The sequence below is a fragment of the Vulpes lagopus genome, chromosome 10, assembly GCF_018345385.1.
Source record: "Vulpes lagopus strain Blue_001 chromosome 10, ASM1834538v1, whole genome shotgun sequence".
Lineage (NCBI taxonomy): Eukaryota > Metazoa > Chordata > Mammalia > Carnivora > Canidae > Vulpes > Vulpes lagopus.
In genome coordinates this window covers 34,667,768-34,689,069 of record NC_054833.1, presented here as the reverse complement: position 1 = coordinate 34,689,069, position 21,302 = coordinate 34,667,768, and the positions used below count along the sequence as shown (strand labels likewise).

General features: G+C 38.2%; 1 protein-coding gene across 9 annotated transcripts in view; it reads right to left on the bottom strand.

Moving 5' to 3' along the window:
• Positions 1-21,302, bottom strand: part of CDON (cell adhesion associated, oncogene regulated) — a 112,208-nt gene that overhangs the window by 50,106 nt on the left and 40,800 nt on the right. For all 9 annotated transcript variants that reach the window (XR_005990153.1, XR_005990152.1, XM_041770194.1 and 6 more), the window contains 6 exons: positions 13,665-13,792; positions 11,210-11,482; positions 9,172-9,318; positions 8,225-8,368; positions 7,291-7,578; positions 5,731-6,000 (listed from right to left, as the gene is read on the bottom strand). Coding sequence is in view for 7 of the 9 variants with exons in the window: in XM_041770194.1 (XP_041626128.1) it covers positions 5,731-6,000; positions 7,291-7,578; positions 8,225-8,368; positions 9,172-9,318; positions 11,210-11,482; positions 13,665-13,743 (1,201 nt within the window). In the remaining 2 variants the exon portion in view is untranslated. The remainder of the gene's footprint in view (positions 1-5,730; positions 6,001-7,290; positions 7,579-8,224; positions 8,369-9,171; positions 9,319-11,209; positions 11,483-13,664; positions 13,793-21,302) is intronic.

Sequence of the window (21,302 nt, the reverse complement as noted above, 5' to 3'; positions counted from 1 at the left end):
ACACACACACACACACACACACACACTCGGTGAAATGAGCCCCACCATAAATCTAGTTACGATCTAAACAATGTTTTACATGCACAACAGTACAAAGAACACGTTCATTCATTGAAAGAACAGTGTTTGCATAGTCACATGCAAACAGGGAGACAGTAATGATAATAATAATTTAAAAAAGAGATAACTCTCTCCTTGTTAGCTCCCTTCTCAACTTTTAGCAAGTAAAACTGTCCACAGAAAGTAGAATTCAGGGCAGCCCGGGTGGCTCAGTGGCTTAGCACCGCCTTCAGCCCAGGGCATGATCCTGGAGATCTGGGATCAAGTTCCACGTTGGGCTTCCTGCATAGAGCCTGCTTCTCCCTCTGCCTGTGTCTCTGCCTCTCTCTCTCTCTCTCTCTCTCTCTCTGTGTGTGTGTGTGTGTGTGTCTCATGAATAAATAAAATCTTTAAAAACAAAAGAAAAGAAAGTAGAATTCATCATTGTAGACTCCTAGACATTTCCTACTTAGACTTCTCGTCCTTCAAGAAAAAAAGGAATGCATATAAAGGAATGTGTTGAGAGCTTTCCAATATGAATTCTATACACATCTGACCACTATAAGTATAGAACAAAACCCCAGACTTTAAACATGGAAACAACGTGAAGTAGCACAAAACAATACTCCTTCACAAAAAAATAGTTAATTCCAGGGAAAACATCTGATTACAAAAATCCTAGGAGAGAACCCCGTTCTGAGTAAAAGCTGATGAACGTATTTCTTTTTTCTTTTGTTAAATTTTATTTATTTATCCATGAGAGATACAAGGAGAGAGAGGCAAAGACAAAAGCAGATGGATAAGCAGGCTCCCTTGCGGGGAACCTGATGCGGAACTCGATCCCAAGACCCCAGGATCACAACCTAAGCCAAAGGCAGATGCTCAACCACGGAGCCACCCAGGTGCCCAAAGAATGTATCTCTTACCATATACACGAATACCTTGTCTCCAAACTACAGTGACACCAACTCTCTTTTCTTTTGGCCCCAAATATCCATTCCCTTGAGTCATTTATTTTTTTAAGATGTATCAATTTATTTCAGAGAGAGAGAGAGAGCGTGCGCACACACACACACAAGGGGGAGGAACAGAGGGAGAAGGAGCGAGAAACTCAAGCAGATTCCACATTCCACACTGAGCGCAGAGTTGGACACGGGACTCAATCTCATGACTCATGAGATCACGACCTGAGCTGAACCAAGAGTTGGGCACTTAACTGCCAGTTAACATTTGGTATGATTAGATTTCTAAATTTTTGCCAGTCTAACAAATGTAAGATGCTGTCTCACTGGTCATAACCTGCACTTCCCTGAGTACTAACAAAGTTGAACATCTTTTTACCTGGGTCACTGGTATTTTTCCTCTTCTGTGAAACACCTTTTGTACATTTTTCCATGGGGTAATTTATCTATTTTGTAATGGTTTAGAGTTCTTTGCATATTCCAGATACCATTTTTTTTTTTATTAGTTCTATACGCTACTAGTATCTTCTCATGGTATATGGCTTTTCTTTTCATTTGTAAAGGTATCCTTTAAATAACAAGGATGTTCTGATTTCAATGTAGTCGTAACAATCTTTTTTAAAAAATGAGCCCCAAATGTCTTCAGTTTTGAAACCCAATCAGATAGATACTTTCCTACATTTTCTATAAAAATTCTGCCATCTTTGGATGTCAAATTAGCTCAGTTGGTTAAGTAGTCAACTCTTGATTTTGGCTCAGGTCATGATCTCAGAGTCATGAAATCAAATCCCACAACAGGCTCTGTGCTCAGCAGAGTCTGCTTGGGGTTCTCTCTCCTCTCCCTCTGCCCCTCCCCCTGCTCATGCTCAATAAATAAATAAATAAATATCTTTTTTTTTTTTAACCTGCCATTTTGGCTTTCATAGATAGGTCTCTAATCCACTATGAAATTATCTTTGTATACATTATAAGTCAGAGATTTAATTTCTTTCTCTCCATTTTGATAGCCAATGGTCCCACATTAAAACTTGAAATGGATATCCTCCTCTTGCTAATCTGCAATGCCACCCATGTCAAGTCCTTAGCCGCGAGTGTCTTTTTGAAGTCTCTGTCTTGTTCTAAGAGTCTATTTATTCCTACACCAATATATTTTAATTACCACAGATCTTTGTACACTAATCTCTGTAAAAAAACGAGTCCGCCGTGTTCTTTTTCTTCTTCTTTTAGTATGTCTTAGCTATTCTGGGGCCTTTGATCTTCCATATAAATTTCAGAATCATTTGTCAAGATCCTCAAAATATTTTGATAGGATTTTAATTAGACTTGCATGAATCTACAGAACAGTTTTTGAAAAGATCTGACAGCTATATAATACTGAATTCTGGTATCTACCAACCGGTGTACCTTTCTAGGTTAGCTAGGTCTTCTGAATGTTGCTAATATTAAAAGGTGACTTTGAAATTATATTTTCTGTTTGTTGCTGGTTATAATAGTTAATCTTATGTGTCAACTTAATTGGGCTAAGGGAGGTCCAGACAACTGGATGTGTCTGCAACAGTGCTTCCGGAAGAGGTTAGCAGATGGCACTGCCCAACATGAATGAGCACCACCCAGTCTGCTGAGTGCTCCGCAGAATGAAAATTCAGAGGAAAGGTGAATTCTTTCTCTCCTTAAGCTGATCCCTCTTCTTCTGCCCTTGGACACTGGACGTCAGCACTTCTGGTTCTCCAGCCTTCGGACTTTGGTCAAGATTTAAACCATCAGCCCCGCCTTCTCCCCACAAATAATTACACTACTGGCTTTCCTCCTTCTCCAGTTTGTAGACAGCAGACTATGAGACTCCTCAGCTTCCATAACCATGTGACCCAATGCCTATAATAAATCACCTCTTATTTTTATCTTGTATGTCCTATTGATTTTGTTTCTCTGGAGAAATCTAATATATACAGTGGTATATAGAAAGACATTGATTCTTGTTTATTGGTCTTCATCCAGCCATCCTAATTGCTTTTATTATTTCTAGTAATTTTCCAGCAACTTGAGAATTCTCTGTGTTGATAATCACAGTTATACATTAATCATTAATAATGATTTGGCTTCTTTCTCTCTTGCCCTTACAGATTTTATTTTTCTTGTCATTCTGTGCTGGTTAGAATCTCAGTATGATGACAAATAAGAGATTCTAAAGAGAATGTTTCCAACATTTCACCATTAAAAGTGACATTTCCTGTAAGTTTTTGTTAGATACTCTTTATCAAATTAAGAACATTCTCTTCTATTTCTGTTTTTTTAAGAGTATCTCACATGGGGGCACCTGGGTGGCTCAGTGGTTGAGCATCTGCCTTTGGCTCAGGGCATGATCCCAGGGCCCTGGGATCGAGTCCCACATCAGGCTCCCTGCAGGGAGTCTGCTTCTCCCTCTACCTGTGTCTCTAGCCCTCTGTCTGTGTCTCTCATGAATAAATAAATATAATCTTTAAAAAAGAAAGAGTATCTAACATGGACACTGAAATGTATCAAATTGTTCTGCCTCTATTGATATAATCATAGTGTTTTTCTTCTTTATTCAATTAAAAGGATGAATGACACTTTAAATTTTCTGACTGATTCTTGGGATGACTCCTTAGTCATTTCCTTTCATATATACTGATGGCTTGTCCTATTTTATATAGGATTTTTGCATCTCTTTGTTCATAAATGAGACTGAACTTTAATTTTCTTATTTCATTCTTTTGTGATTTTATTTATTTTTTTTTTTCTTTTGTGATTTTAGAACGAAAATTATACTAACTGGAGAGTTCCCATTTTTTACTTTTCACTGGAAGAGTCTGTGTAATATTTGAAATGGTCTATTACTTGAAAGTGTATTAGAACTCGCCATAAAACCAGCTGGCAGGGATCCCTGGGTGGCTCAGCAGTTCAGCACCTGCCTTTGGTTCAGGTCGTGAGCCTGGAGTCCCAGGATCGAGTCCCACGTCAGGCTCCCACCATGGAGCCTGCTTCTCCCTCTGCCTGTGTCTCTGCCCCTCTCTCTCTCTCTCTCTATGTCTACCATGAATAAATAAATAAAATCTAAAAAAAACAAAACAAAACAAAAAATAAACAGCTGGCCTGGTATTTTCTCTGTGGGAGGACTTTTCCTTCTGATAGTATAGGACTATTCAGGCTTTTTAATTTCTTTTAGGTCACAGCCTTACTAAGTTGTATCTTTCCTAAGAATTTGTCCATTTCTGTCTATATGTGTAAATTGTTGGTGAAAAAAAGTTCACCCCTGTCTTATTATTTTTAATCTCTATAAGACTTTTACTTTTTATTCCTATTGTTTATTTGTATTTTGCCAAAGATTTGTCCATTTTATTAGTTTACAAAGAACCAACTTTTTCTTTAGTAATCCTCTCTACATTATCTTCCTTTTCTATTCAATTGATTTCTGCTCTTATTTTTATTTCTTTTCTTATGCTTTCTTTAGATCTCTTCTGTTATTTTACTTAGCCCATGAATTTTCAGTCTTACCAATTTTCTTTTATAAGCATTTACGGCTATACCTTGCCTTCTAAGTTCCATTTTTGCTATATGCTGCACAATTTGATCTGTGGCATTTTAACTTCTGAAATAATTGCACCAAGGTCAGAGAATGGGTCTGCATGACACTGATTCTTTGATCTGTGAAATACTGATAATTCATAAACAAAAGATTGATTTCCCTAATATATAAAGAACTCCTACCAATCCACAAGAAAAAAGACCAACAGTCTAATTCTTAAAATGGACAAAAGACAATAAATAGTCAATACACGGGAAAGCAAATTCAAATGGCTCATACACATATGAAAAGAAGCCAGATTCACTCAAAATAGAAGAAATATAGATCAAAAGGTACTTTCTTTAATCTATCAGATTGGCAAAGATTTAAAAAGCAATTGACAACACCCTGCCTTGGTGAAGATAGAAGGAGAACAGGCAGTTACACGTTGCTAGTCGGTAAGAGTATGAAGAACAGTAACAATTTTGCAGAGCAACTCAGTGACATTTATCCAAATTACCAATGCTTTTATTCAGCAAGTTCATTTCTAGGAATTTATTTTATGGATATTCACACCCGTGTAAAATAATATATGCAGAAGGACATTCATTATAGAGCTCCTTAAAAGGGCAAAAGATTAGAAATAGCCACCAATAAAGTACTAGTCAAATCATTACAACCATATCATGGAATACTAATAAGTAGCAATCTAAAAAAGGAATGAAACACTCCTTAATACGGAAAGATGTCCAAGATTTGTTAAGTGAAAAATTCAAGGTAAAGAATACTACCACCATGTAGAAGGGGGAAACTCCCAGATGTTATTAAATGCACACAGACACATTATGTGTAAGTGATCGTAAACGTACATTCAAGGATATTCAAGAAACTGATGAAACTAGTTAGTTCTAAAAGCAATATGGTTGGCCAGGGAATAGGAATGAGAAACTTTTATCACATGACTTTTAAACTATGTAGTAATGTTTAAAAATATATATACAAAAAAATTTTCAAATGAAGTTGATCACATATTTGCTTCTTCATGGAAATGCCTACTTGCAGCTAGAAAGGAACATGGAAAATGGGCATAGTTCTGTTATGGTAATAGGATTATGTTTCTGTAGTGAGAATGATTTAATTTTAAACCAAAAGAAAAGCCTATCTGTAAAGTGAAACTTCCTAGGATTGGGGGACCCAAAAGCCTACCTTTTATAATTTCAAGTCTCCCAGTAGACTGTGCAAATCCAATCCTATTATCTGCTACACACTGATACAGCCCAGAATCTTCCAGGGTAACACCACTGATTTTCAGTCCGTTTCCTGTGGTTAGGTGTCGTGGGGAAGGATGAACAGGCTGTGTGTTATGAAACCAGGTATGGTTTGGAGTTGGGTTCCCATGAACCTCACAAGTGAATTGTACTGTGGCACCCAGAGAGACTGTCTGATCCTGTAGTCCTTTAGAAATTGAAGCATTTTCTGAAAATAGAACATATAAATTAAACTCCAGCCCTCAAGGGGTACTTCTTTAAATGATCACATGATACACATAAAATCTTCCCTCTATCAATAACTGGTTGAAACCAAATTTTATTATTTACTCACATCCTCTCACCTGCTGTGGTCATCAAGAAAAACATCAGAAATATTTTGAACTTTCTACTAATAGGATAAACGGATAAACCGTATGTTACTAATATGTCATAGTCTCTTTTTCTAAATCTCTCCACCCACTTAACTCCTGCCAACATTCACACACACACACACACACACACACACACACACTCCCTTGGCTTCTCTGAGCATTTATTTCAGGTGATTTGTATAAATTAGTAGTTTCCCTGGACTTCCCACTGAACAAGAGCCAAAACAGAAGAATGTTTATTTGTTATTTTCAAGTTAAATTCCTTCCATGATCAGTTCTGCTTTAAGGTTAGGTGTATAGTGGGTAGAAAACTTTAGTGTCCATCAAGTCACTTTAAACTAGACAAAGCAGATGATCTACCAACATTTATCACATATGCCAAATTATAGGATTCTGCATATTAATCTAGACCTGATTATCACTGCACTTTAAAGCTCACTTGTCATTCCCTAATTTTCAATGTTACCTACATCAGGCCATCATTGCAAATAAATACATGCAGAAGTTTATGAAAATTATTTTTACTATGAAACCACTTACTACCTACTTTTTCTGGCTTTCATGAAAATCTGTTTTGATAAAGGAAAACATTTTTTCCTGCTAGACGTGACAGTAAGATAGGTAGCTGGAAGAAAAGAAAGGAAAAGCTTTGAGATAAAGAGTGTATATATAGAAATGTAGGTGGAAATAATGCAAGGTTGATGAGCCAGATCCAATGAAAGCATTCCAAAAGGGAAAATGATATGAAATAGATTTCTTTTTGAGATGACATTTTTTAGTTAGCACTCTTAGCTACTATTACTGGGTAATACACACTGAGAGAGCCCAGAATCTTCCATCCTATTGAACTCCCATCTCTTCCCTCCATGTCATTAGGAAGGAAAAACAAGCTCTGTATTATATAACCAGGGTGGAGGTATGGTACCCAAGAACATCCCAGGTGAGATGTTCTGTGCCACCAAGAAATACTGTCAAATTCAGCAGGCCTTTCTGACTACTGGCATAGGTGTTTCTAGCTTGTCCCTATTTTACTTATAGTTCCCAAAGAGATCTCCCATTCCATACATCACTTAGACCAGAAAATTAGCCTGACTTGAAAAACAATTTAATATATAACATCTTACCAAGTACATTAACCATGTAAGTCACACGTTTGATGTCTCCAGACTTGTTTCCCACTACACAAGAGTAGTTTCCAGAGTCCTTTGGGTCAATACTATCTATGGCAAGATGAGAATACAACCTTCTCCAATTGCTTCCCAGGAGAGCGTCCCGATCGTCCTTCAGCCAGTACACTTGAGAGGCTGGGACCCCACTCACCACACACTCCAGGGTGACAGGGCTATGAGAAAGGACAGCCAATGCCTGGGAATGGGTGGGGTGAAGAATATGGAAATCATCTGAAGAAGGGCCTGGGAAAAGAAGAGGAGAAGAAAAATTGTTATTATTATATATTCACTTCCAATCACTTCCTTAGCCAATCTGTGAGCCTTCCCATCTTCCCGTTTATTATTCTTTATACTAAAAGGTCCTACTTGGTAGCTAAACCATTTTTAGCTGAGAATTAAAATCAAGACACTTTGTGATCCTTTAGGACTATTTCTGAATTAGCAGTTTAGAAATGTAGAATTTCTGGCAAGTCCAGAAACTACTACTTTGTTGTACTTTGACAATTGGTTCTATCCCAGTTCAGCTATCATAATCTGATAAGAGAAAAAGATATGTATTTTTTCATAATTCGCAGTTAGCCATCAATTTAACACTGATATAAAGCTCTAGTTCCTCTACAATTTCTTTTTATTTGAGCAAAGGCTCATGTTTTCCATATGCTTTTCACTCTGTCAACCTTGACCAAAATTCTCTTCTAAAAATTCATCGTCTTTTAAAAACATGTACAGTACTATTCTACAATGCATTTATGTATTTAATTTTTTCATAAGACTTTCTTATGATAAGCAAACAGGATCGGAAAGAAAAATGAACTCTGATTTCCCAATGTTTTATAAGGAATGTTCCTGAGGACTCTTCCTAGTGATCATTATTCTCCCAAATACTTACGACTCACAAGAAGCTTTCGGCCAATGGGTTCAACTTTTAATTCATGTGTGACAGGATTAAAAGCTGCACATTTATATGATCCCTTGTCCTCTAAAGATACATTCAAAATCTGAAGATTCCCTGATGGAAGGATTAAGTAATTCTCTGGGGAAAGAAGGGAATGCAGTTAGGCCTCTATTAGAAGGACGCCAATTAAAACAAATGAAAGGTGATGGTTGTGCTTTAAATTTAGACATAAGACTAGCTGCCAATAAGCCATCAGGGAGGATGTATTAAATAAAAGAAAAGGCAAGTCAAGGAAGAAAAAAAAAGTCAGCAGTACTAGAGGAACAAAATTAAACCCATCAGAAACATTTGATAACAGATCATTTGTTGAGAACATTGAACACACAAGCGTATTTAGAAACAGAGACAATGACTATAGCAACCACCTGGAGCAAACCTCTAGCTACAAGACAGATCATCCAGTGTCCATTATTGTCTTTCCACTTATTTTTTTCTCAACAAATACTGCCATCGAGGGCCCAAACACAGGTGATAGAACAATAAAGAGAGCCGACTAAAGCCCTGCACTCATGCAGCCCACGTTCCAGTGGGGGAAATGGGGGTGGCAGAGAAAGGGGTAAATAAGAGACAAGCAAACAAGAATGTGCATAACACAATGCTATGAAAATTGAAAAGGAAGTTAAGTAAAGGGGATGGAGAGCAACAGGGCCTATCATTTTAGATGGGGCCATGAGGGAGGTCGATCTGAGTGGAGACCTGAGTGGAGGAAATGTGGGACTGTAATCACATCTACAGTGTAGCCATCTGTGCTTGTCTCCACTTGACTTCTGAGAGTAGAGACAATATATCTTAAGCAATTTTTTTTTTTTGTATTCACAGTCCCTAGCACACAGAGCTCCATAGTAGGTTAATGACATTTGGCTTCCTGTAAAAAGTCTCACCTGTGGACTGTTTGAGCCACTTTCCCCGGATTTTATAGCGCACCTCGGCCTTGGGGTTACTATCTGGAATCTTGCAGCCAATGAAACCAGTACTTTTTTCTTCTGCTGTAACAACATGCTTTGCTGCTGAACCGAAATCACCAAGAACTAAAATAAATAAATAAGTAGATAAATAAATAAATAAATAAATAAATAAATAAATAAATAAACAAACAAATAAAGGCAAACTTGAACTCTCTTCCCCCAAAGGAAATATAAAATCTAGAAGCCACATCTGCAACATGGCGGTTTGTGGCAGCTAATCCCAGTTCACAGAGTAGCGTGATTATTCTTTTTCAATCTCAGAAAAGTAGTTGGGAGTAGGGGTGCCTGGTTGAGGGCTAGAGCTACATCATGGCACCCTTTTTCCCTGAAGTCAATGCTTCCAGAAGAGTGCAAAAAAAAAGCAGGCTGATCAGAAACAACAAATACCCATCATTTGCTTCAACGTGGATGGAACTGAAGGGTATTATACTGAGTGAAGTAAGTCAATCGGAGAAGGACAAACATTATATGGTTTCATTCATTCGGGAATATAAAAAATAGTGAAAGAGATTATAGGGGAAAGGAGAGAAAATGAGTGGGAAATATCAGAGAGGGAGACAGAACATGAGAAATTCCTAACTCTGGGAAATGAACAAGGGGTAGTGGAAGGGGAGGTGGGTGGGGGGATGGGGTGACTTGGTGAAGGGTACTGAGGGGGGCACTTGACAGGATGAGCACTGGATGTTAAACTATGTGTTGGCAAATTGAACTCCAACAAAAAAATATACAAAAATAAATTAATTTTTAAAAAAGGCAGGCTGTTCTTAAAACATCAGGGACAACTGTAAAACATCATCCTTCCCATTCTGTCAGGATAAATCCTTTTCAAATCCAGTCCCTCATCAAAACGCACTTTCCCTATGCATCTTCATTCTGCATGTAGCTATTCCCACTGCAATAAAGTGGCTTATAGGCATGAAACCTAGGACATCAAGAAACCAAGCAATATATCATTTCTCTCTCAACTCCTCTCATTATTGGGGCACCTGGGTGGCTCAGTGGTTGAGCATCTGCCTTTGGCTCAAGTCATGATCCTAGGGTCCTGGGATCAAGTCCCACATCAGGTTCCCCTTAGGGGGCCTGCTTCTCCCTCTGCCTGTGTCTCTGCCTCTCTGTGTGTCTCTCATGAATAAATAAATAAAATCTTTATTAAAAAAAGTTCCTCTCACTACTTAAAAGTTAACTACAGATGGAGCCTGCATGGAAGTGCTCTTTATTATCTCCAATGCTGAAAGCATTTAACCGCCTGCCACTAGGAATTTGGCCTTCCAGTGTGTGTCTTGGAGCTGTCCATGGGTCACAGCTCTACAAAAACATTTACTCTTCTCAGTTATGACAAACTCACGACTCCTGGGGAATCCAGATTTGTTCTGTAAATAGGGGTGCCCTTACAAAGACATTTTCCATTACTGGAAGCCATCACCATTTGAAAGGCAGATGGCTCAAACCTACTAAGAAAACCACCACATTCCAGATTTTCCATAAGTTCAATCCTCAACATTCCTTTCTCTACAGTCAATTATTTTTTTCCTGCTTCCTTAGCCTGGTTTCAATTACATAAATTAAAATCACTCAGTAATCAAGACAAATAAAACAATTAGATATGAAAGATAAAGGACTGCACGAAACTACTGAATGTCAAAGCAGACAACAGCTTTTTTGCTGCTGGTGATGTTAAGGTCTTCTATATACTCAAAAAGGAATTAAGAATTTGCATTATAAAACGGTCCTAACCATGTAAAAGTTATTTCCACGCCTCTCTTACAGGTGAAAACATGAGACTAGGCTCACAGAGGCTCAAGTACATCTCCCCCAAGTTAAACACATAAGAGTCAAGGCTGGAATGAGTATGTGTTTACTCCAGAGCCCACATTCTTCCTTCTATTAAAAAATGCAAGTACTAACAGTAATTCTAGGAAAAAAGCATAGATATTAGGGACAAAATTAAACTCACCAGCAGTGGATACTGTTGCAGGGCTGCTCACAATTGCACCGATGCTATTGTTGGCAACGCACTGGTAGGAACCCGAAAGGGAGGGATTAAGAGACAGAATAGTCAAAGTCCCCTGATGAATCTTAATCTGTTCCATGTTTCTATCCAATCTTTTTCCATTATGCAACCATGAGATGTGAGCGTTCACAGGTTTAGCAGAACAATGTAGTACTACAGGTCCACCAAGTTTCTGGACAGCGGATAGTGGCTCAGAAATAAAATAAGGTGCCAAGTCTACAAGGAAACGTTCCACATGTGCAAAGGGGTGGGGGGGAGGGGAGAAAGGAGATGAGGGAGAGAGAGAGAAGAGTATGTTGAATACATTTCATCTGAAACTATATAACTAAAGGCAAGCTCTTATTTCAACATACCTTACAATTCCTAATGCTTGTAAAAGTTTAGGAATATTTTATATGCCCAGTTTTGGAAGGAAAGAAGGGCAACACATCATCCTAGGACTTAACAATTAGGGTAGAAGAGAAACTTTACAATCGGGCACCTGGGTGGCTCATGGGTTGAGCATCTGCCTTTGGCTCAGGTCATGATCTCCAGGTCCTGGGATGGAGCCTCACGTCTGGCTCTCTGCTCAGCGGGGAGTCTGCTTCTCCCTCTCCCTCTGCCCCTCCTCCCTGCTCATGCTCTCATTTGCTCACTTTCTCTCAAGTAAATAAAAAAAAAAAACTTAAAAAAAAAAAGAAACCTTAAAAAAAAAAAAAAAAAGAAACCTTAAGGTAGAAATCAGACAACATACCAATTCTCCAAGTGAGAAATGGCAAACGGCTCTTTTTATGAAACAGCTTCTAAGAAATGCAAGTTAAGAATCTGAAAAAGTGAAGATAACTTGCAAAATAAAAAGATTTCTCTCCTACATCACCAAGGATTTGATTTGAAGAGTGAGTTATTCTATGAGTAATGGCTATGGTCGTTATTACTTACCTTTACTATAAAATAACATTCAACTTTTGGGAAAGCAGAAGTCGAACGTTAGGAAGCCATGCTGAAATACAGAGTCTATCCTTTTTTGGATATAAGACTAAGTAGAGTGTCCACTTTAATAGTTTTATTTGGTGTTGAGAATAGTTTCATTTGTGATGTCATTTCCTCAGCAACTTGGAGGAGAAGGTGGGTTCTCACACTAATGGATCAAAACAGATCCCTCCCCCAACATCCAAAGAGTTGGGGTGGAGGGGCGGGCAAGGATACTGTTAATCTGGGGGAATAAAGTACTTCAAAGGAAAAACTCTCCAATAAATCGTTGACTCTACTTTCACAGGATATTTCACCAGAAATGAAGACTGAGAGGCACTTGGATGGCTCAGTGGTTGAGCATCTGCTTTCAGCTCAGGTTGTGATCCCAGGGACCTGAGATTGAGCTCCGCACCAGGCTCCTCACAGGGAGCCTGCTTCTCCCTCTGCCTGTGTCTCTGCCTCTCTCTCTGTGTCTCTCATGAATAAATAAATAAATAAAATCTTAAAAAAAAAAAAAAAAGAAGTCTGAGGAAAGTGTCTCTCTTGACTAACCCCTGAGGTGGTTGTTCAGCAAAACAAAAACAGAAATAAAACCAGCAAATCAGCTTTTTTGCTTACAAATCCAATACAGTCATATAGTGTTCTTAACAGACATAATAAACATAACTTAATGAGTAAATATCACTTGTATTTCTATATACTTACATAGAAATCTGTACATGAATCTAAAATTAAAAGAAACACACACAGGCCATACACTGGGCTTGGGCTTATACACACATTGAACAATAATCACTTTTAAGCTTTTCAGTAAGAGAGGAGAAGAAAAACTCAGACAAGTCATGTGAGAAAGTGGCAGATCTGGGATTTGAACCAAGTGCTCTCCATGCTGCATACTAATACATGCTGATTCTAAAATTTCTTCAGTGGTATGTAGTCAGCATTTTATTCCTGGTATGATTTTCTAATCCAGACATTTGGAACATATCCTCTTGTTGAAAGAGCACGATAGGACAATGTTTGTTTTTAAGGCAACAAGAGGAATAAATTATAAGGACAATGATGGGAAGGCCTGCCAATGCCCAGAAACACTACCAAGAGATCCTGAAATTGCTGAATTAATCAGTTTTTAAATCATGCGCCTGGGTCAAACAAATCTTAGAGATGTCTTTGGAAACCATTGTTATCAGCGAAGATTTGAAGGTCAAGTTTGTTTTTTATAGGATTAAGGAGACGAAAAGCCTCACTGAGTTTAGACCTGACCATTCTTGGGGATTAAAGGGCACACTTAATGATGCTGAGCACTGAGTCGTGTATAGAACTGCTGAATGGCTGTATTATACTCCTGAAATTCATATAACACTGTATGTTAACTATACTGGAATTAAAATTTAAAACCTAAAAAAAAAAAAAAAACAAAAAAACACGACCATTCTTCAGCTCTTACCTGAATTCACAGAAGGGCATAGAATCGTAAGTGTAACAACATACAGCAGTGTCTGTAAGGGCCGAGGATCTGGATGCATAGCGCCAGATTACAGAAGCAGGCAGGACAGACTTCCGGGCTTTGGCTCACTAAAAGACATCCAGAAAAAGAAAGAAAAGATCATCTAAAGATCTTTATCCCACAAAAGAGCTAAAAACCTTGTATCTGAATAAGCATAGTTGTGAGCATGATGGCTGCCATCGATTTTGGAAGCTCTAGACAGAGTGTGGCAAATACAAGGCACCGGATGATCTGTATCTCCCCAATTCACAAGCTGATCTCTAGACCCTAAGTTAACGTTGGAAGTTTTGTTCATCTTTCCAAGGCACTAAGACACCTCCAATTATACAGAATCAATCATTTCAAGTGAACACATTCAGCGGCCGTTAGTGCATTTGTTTGTACGTTTTACAAGCATCTGAAACTCACCATCCTCAAAATGCACACACACACCCTTTATGGTCCCAAAATAGAAATGGTAACAAAAACAACAAACATTTACATGGTGCTTAGCAGGTGCCAGACACCATGTCAGTGCTTTTTGTAGACCCAAAGACCACTGTGGTGAGACCAGATGAAACTGTGGCAGGAAGGGAAGAGGGAGACAAAGTAGGAGGTAATGTAACCACTCAGGAGAGAGATGAGCACATGGTGGGTCAGACCAGTGAGTCAACTGCGGAGGTGGTGAGGAGTAGCTGGACTCAGAATGTATCCCAAGGTGCAACCAACAGAATTCCTGAAGACTTGGCTCTAGAGTATGATGGAAAGATGTGTCAAGGATAATACTTAGTTTCTGGTGTAACAGAATCCATGATAGCTCTGTTTACTGATGGAGTATCGGATGGTGGGTTCAGGACAGAATGGAAGGAGGGAAATGAAGAAAGCACAGAAAATTCCTTCTAGGGCCCTGCTATCAAAGGGCAACAGAAAAATAGGGAAAATTGCTGGAGACACACAGCAGTCAAGAAGGTTTGTTTTTGTGTGTGTGTTTTTTTAATGTGAAGACAGTATGGCACATTCAGGGAAAGCTAAAAAAAAAAAAGTTTCACAAAACCCAGCACTGGTAAGGCTGTGGGTAAAAATGGCTATCACCCACTGTTGGTGGAAATACAATCGGTAAATTCTTTTTTGGAGGGAATTTAGCAATAGCTATAAAAAATCATTTATCCATGCAACAAATACTTATGGAATGATTATTACATGCCAGGTACTATTCTAGAAGCTAAGGAGAGAACAATTTAAAAATATATAAATAGGGGATGCCTGGGTGGCTCAGTTGGGTAAACATCTGCCTTCAGCTCAGATCACGATTCCAGGGTCCTAGGATCGAGCCCCATGTTGGGCTCCCTGCTCCGCGGAGAACATGTTTCTCCCTCTCCCTCTCCCCCTCCCCCTGCTTGTCCACACTTGCTCACTTGCTCTCTCTTTGACAAGTTATTTTTTTAAATAAGTAAATAATAAATAAGTAATTATTTTTTAAATAAGTAAATAATTACTTCTTAAATAAGTAAATATATATATATATATATATATATATGAATAAGTAACAGGCAAAAATGTACCCCTTACATTCTAGTGGTAATGATGGACAATAAACACAATAAATAAAATTACTAAAATTAACAATGTCCATGCCACCCTCCAGATACAGTCCATTCCTCCTCTATGCTGCCTCTACGCCTCGGACACATATCTACCACTGCACTCATCACTCTGTTCTGCAATTTATCTGGCTACATAACTATGTCCTCCTTAAAGGCAAGAACAAGCTCATATTTAACATTGTAAGTGCTAATACCTAACCGAAAACAGGCACTAAATAAATGTTTTTTGGTGGTTTTTTTTTTTTTAATGAAAGGAATACCTTAATATAATGCAATTCCCAGAAGTATCTTAAAGGGTAGTATTTAATGAGAACTGTCATCTCGTGTGATTTCAGCGTATTCTAGCTATATTTTTTATTCATTTGTTTCATGTATATATATATGTATATATATATATATATTTCATGCTTTTTAAAATCAGCAAAAATATAGTAAGTGCCAACATATGCCAGGCACCCTGCTAGGCTAGAGATCCACAGATTGGTTACTATGTCTGCAAATTCTGCCCCACATTCCTACTTGGCCAGGGCTGGCCACAGAATCCCTGACTACGGAATACAACAAAATGTACTGAAAGAGCAACATTAATGACATTTTAGAAATGGGAATTTTATGTTCATATTCACTTACACAAAGGTTAATTCTAACCATTGATAAAAATGGGTAGAAATACAAAGCAAGGCACCTTAAGTATGGCTTCTATTAAATCAAATAACGTCTCCCGGGATCTGCTCCCGTCTCTATGCCATGCACTCCAAAATCTGAGTTGCAAACTCAAGTTTATCTAGATCACAGATCATCAAATCACAGGCTGCCTTTTAAGTGTTTTTTCTTGCTGACCTCTTTTAAAAAGTGGGAGAGGATATTTTGGTACCACTCACTGGTGGAAGAGGCCAGCTGTGTGAAAATCTTTTTTGGTTTATTTGAATTCTCCTTTGGTTCAAGGGCAAGGACTGACACACCACTGGTAAGCAGTCAAGGCAAAGTAAACATTGAAATAATTTGTTAACAGGAGCCGCTGTCCTCAGAGAACGAGGACAAGAAGGGGCGCTCTTCCTTTTGCCAAATCTTTCCTCGACTATTTATTTATCAAAAAGCAGTGAAACAAATACCAGAGTCAACTTTAACCCTAGCACATGATCTGCTGAGTAACTTTACAGCTGTCCTTTAAAACTTCACAGCTCATTATTGCTACCTAAATGATCCCACAGGACCATCCTTTATGAATTCTTTCTATGAGGTTACTTGCAATATGCTGTCAGTTGATTCTGGAGGTTGGAAAGAACTTACGACCATAACATAAATACTTGTTGACTTGGTTTATATTTACCCAAGGAGAGCCTGCTGGGTTTGTTAAAGAACTGTGATAACAAGAACAAGGACCTGGATGCTACTGCAAGAGGAGCCAGGGAGCTTGAAATTACATTCAATGGCCACAAACAGTAACCTAGGTCCAATCTCACAAATAAACATTGCTGACCACAAGGCAGGTGAGATGATGTATAAAGCAGGACATATCCATTAGCACTGATGGAAAATTGTTTAATGCTGTCATTTCCAAAAGTACTATCTTTGTCCAAAAAAAAAAGGAGACTCTTAATACTAGTGTGATTGTTATTGAACTAAGAAGTCATTGGAAAACAACTATATATATTTACATTTACATATAATGTAAATATTTGAGTATTTCCCCCGGATTGCTATAGCAAATGAACAATTTTGTTTGCTTGGCCAAGTTTACCAGACCTGAACAAGGCTCCTACCATCTTTGTACCAATAGGCCAGTGGCCTTAACATGTATGTTTCTTTTCTTAGTTTTCTTACCTACAGAAATTTACCTTGGCAAGGGAGACAACAGCCTTAGTTTCGTCTGCACAGAAATTGTTATTATTGTTATTCCATCATCCTCTTACCCTCTCTTCTGATCTGGAAACAGTGGGCAGCATGGTAGGATCACAACAGCCCACTCCACCACGCACCGTTTTTGGCATATCACTTGCCAAAGGCTATCTGACTCTGTTTTAGCATATGCAACATTCAAATATTCTCATGGAAAAATTAAAAACAGAATTCTGATCTAAATTATATCAGATGGAATAGAATTCTGATTTAAATTACAATGTCACATTTTAAACTTGTGTTTTTCTCATTTAAAAAAAATTTTAAAGCACCCAATTGTGGTTAACATGCCAGATGATATTTTAAACAAAATATTCGAAGTTTTCTTCACACATTCTACAATGAATATGTTACTTTTACAAGTAGAAATTGTTAACAGAAAGTTTCTACAAATATTCATTGACAAACCCTAGATTTCAGCACAGAACAAAAGCAAGTAAACACAATTTTACCATCTAAACATAGCACATCAAGGTTTTGATGCATGTCCTTCTAATCCTTTTCGTATATGTATATATACAGAACTGAGATTATAACATACATGCTAATATAGTTTTAAATCCTGCTTTATTCATTTTTATCTAATAATCATTTTTACTCATTAAATAATTCATAAACACAATTTATAACAGCTGTTATATAATGATACAGATACTTTACTGAATAGATATACTTTAATTTACTTAGCCACCTCCTTTTGGATAATTAAGCTACATTTCTTTATATGTGTGTATATACATGTGTATTTGTCTTGCTATTACAGATAATGCTGTTATGACTATCTTTTTTTTTTAATTCATGAGAGACAGAGAGAGAGCAGCAGAGACACAGGCAGAGGGAGAAGCAGGCCCTATGCAGGGAGCCTGATGTGGGACTCAATCCCGGGTCTCCAGGATCAGGCCCTGGGCTGAAGGTGTACTAAACCGTTGAGCCACCCGGGCTGCCCCAGGGTAGATTTTTTAAAGTGGAATTACTGAGTCAAGGAGTATAATTTTTTTTAAATATTTTGTTTGTTTTAGAGGGAGAGATGGAGAGAGAGAAAGCACGTGCACAAGTTGGGGGGCAAGGACAGAGGGAGAGAGAAAGAAGCAAACTCCCTGCTGAGCACAGAGGCCAACACGGGGTCTGATCTCATGACCCTGAGATCACAACCTGACCCAAAATCAAGAGTCAGATGCTTAACCAACTGAGCTACCCAGGCGCCCCAGTACAAACATTTTTAATACTCTTAACATACATACTGTCAAGTAGCTTTCCCCATAAAAGGCAGTAATGTACAACCTTATCCCCAATAACCTCCATCAGCATAGTGGGGGGTAGACTCCCAGTCACCAGAGAATGTTCTACACCTTTTACTGTGGTGAGCAATGCATAGATGTAAAACATGAGTTTGGGCAATTAGTTAAAATATTTGATAAGGCACAGAGTAACATTTCCTGTCTAATATATTAGGGACTTTGTAAAACAATAATCTAAATTTACATAAAAATAGGGATGCCTGGGTGATTCGGTGGTTGAGCATATGCCTTTGGCTCAGGGCGTGATCCTGGGGTCCGGGATCGAGTCCCACATCGGGCTCCTTCCAAGGAATTTGCTTCTCCCTCTGCCTGTGTCTCTGCCTCTCTCTCATGAATAGATAAACTATTTAAAAATAAATAAATTTACATAAAAGTAACTACAAGGTGCACCTGGATGGCTGTCAGTTGAGTCTGACTCTTGGTTTGGGCTCAGGTTATGGTCTTGGGGTCCTGAGATCGAGCCCTGTGTCAGGCTCCATGCTCAGCACAGAGTCTGCTTAAGATTCTCTCTCCGTCTCCCTCTGTCCCTTCCCCAACCCCAACATGCATACTCCCTCTCTCTAATAAATAAATCTTAAAAAAAAAAAAAGAGAGAGAGAGAGAGAGAGAGAGAACTGCAAAAAAAAGTAAAAGGAATGGACAATGCGGACATTTATCAACACTTGTTAATCTAAACTTCCAATTACAAAAAACACACAGACACAAAAATCTCTGCTTTTTATCCAAAATTTATTGTAAAGTAGGATGCAGGGTCACTGTTGTTATACTGGGTGATTTTAATTTATAACATGCATTTCTCCAAAAATAAATTTGTATACAAAAACTGCTGACAATGTTTTTTTGCCAATATTTGCTAGCATTCAAAATAGTAAATTATCATTCATTTCAAAACTTTATTCTCCCTTCCCTTACTGCTTTTCTTGTCCATAAAGCATTTAAACACCTCTACTTCCCTAAACTACTACAGGTAATAACTCCAGGCACTGGATCTTAAATTGGGTTGTTCTTGTCTTCCTATTGGACGTTAGCAAAGACGTGATCAATTCCCTATGTGAAAATCAGAACTCCTGAGACTTATCCAACCCACTGGTCTCAGAAGAAATTAACATGAGCATGAGGAAGTTCTTCTATCCCCTTCGTATCTTCAGAGGAAGTTAATGGACAACATAATTCTATTCTTTTCACTGCAGTTCTGAGTGGCTGATTTAAGTGAGAAGATGCTCCCAAGAAAGCACCTGGTAGTACAATCTCTCTGGAAAAAAGACTCTAGAGGGTACAAAAAACCCAAACCCAAAACAGAACAGCTACATGTAGTACCCCACTAAACCTATAAATTGAGGGACAACTCTTTCCTCCAAAAAAAAAATCATTGGAGGGCTCCCCACTTTTGCATGGGATGAGTGCTGCTCCCTCAGTCCTAGCCTGCTGTTCCTGAAGGTGACTGGTGTAGTCATGGGGCGTCCTTTAAGCTCTCCTTCACATCTATGTAGAAGGCAATTTGTCTAGTATAACAAACTGTACTTTTATGCCAGCCCAGGCTTAGCAGCATTTCTGTTGGCAAAAGCAAGCTAAAGGTATGCCTGGTTCTAGAATAAGAAAGGAAATACTTCCCTAACATTTACTTAACTTATTGTTCAGGTTATGAACTTAATGCTTTTATAACCTCTTTTCAACATGCTGCCAGAATAATCCTTTGGGAAAAGTCTTTCCTGAATTTCTAGATTTGATTCCTTTGTTTTTGAAGCAATGCCTCTGCTTCCCTAAGGATGATTAAAGCCGTCTCTCTGAATTATCCCCCTCCCTAGACTCCTATATCAAACTTTCTTCTAGTTTCTTTTCAGTTTTAGGGAATAACTGTGATTAATCTGTGAATAAAAACTCTACTTGGGATCCATGCAAGGCTTTCAAAAGAGAAAATTCTTTAATTTCCTTTTCTAAAACCATCTTATTCGGGGCAGCTAGGTGGCTCAGTCGGCTAAGTGTCTGCCTTCGGCTCAGGTCATGATCTTGGGGTCCTGGGATCGAGCCCCACATCAGGCTCCCTGCTCAGTGGGGAGTCTGCTTCTCCCTCTCCCCCTGCTCATGCTCTTTCTCAAATAAATAAATAAATAAATAAATAAATAATCTTGAAAGAAAAAGAAAAAAACCCACCATCTTATTCTGCATGATACAGTAATTTTTCTCTAGAAACAAAAGATTGGCCTTTATTTTCAAATAATTTATTCCATAACATGCTTTTTCTCCTGTTGCCTTAAAAAATGAGTCTTCTGCAGTAGCTAAACAAAAGAAAAAAATAAAACATGTCTACTTAAAAATTTTTGAATAAGTGCTATCAGCACAATTTCTATTAGGGAAGTCAAATATACACTTTTTTTTTTTTTAACTCATTGAGCTACCTTGACCTTAAATCACATCGAATTGTAAATCTTCTATAAAAGTTTTCCTCATTTTGAATATTTTAATAATTTAGCTAAGAAGCTATGTTTTCTCCATAGACTTCTCAAAGATTTCTTCTATTTTTTCCAGAAAATACTCAGTCAATTAATGCCATACACAGGGCATTGACTTTAGTCAATATATTTGTGAAATATATTCAGAGTTCAAAACAGGAATCTATCTTACATGTGCTGGGCTCTGCTAGGAACTCAGCCTCCGACAGGACATTTGCCTCCCTAGGGCTCGAGGTCAGATGAGGGAAGTGACAGAGAAGCCACCCAAACATGGACTCACCTGTCAGAATGACTAACCGTCTCGCCACAAGGGTCCCTGCAGTCATTCCACTTTTTGGATGGCTTCTT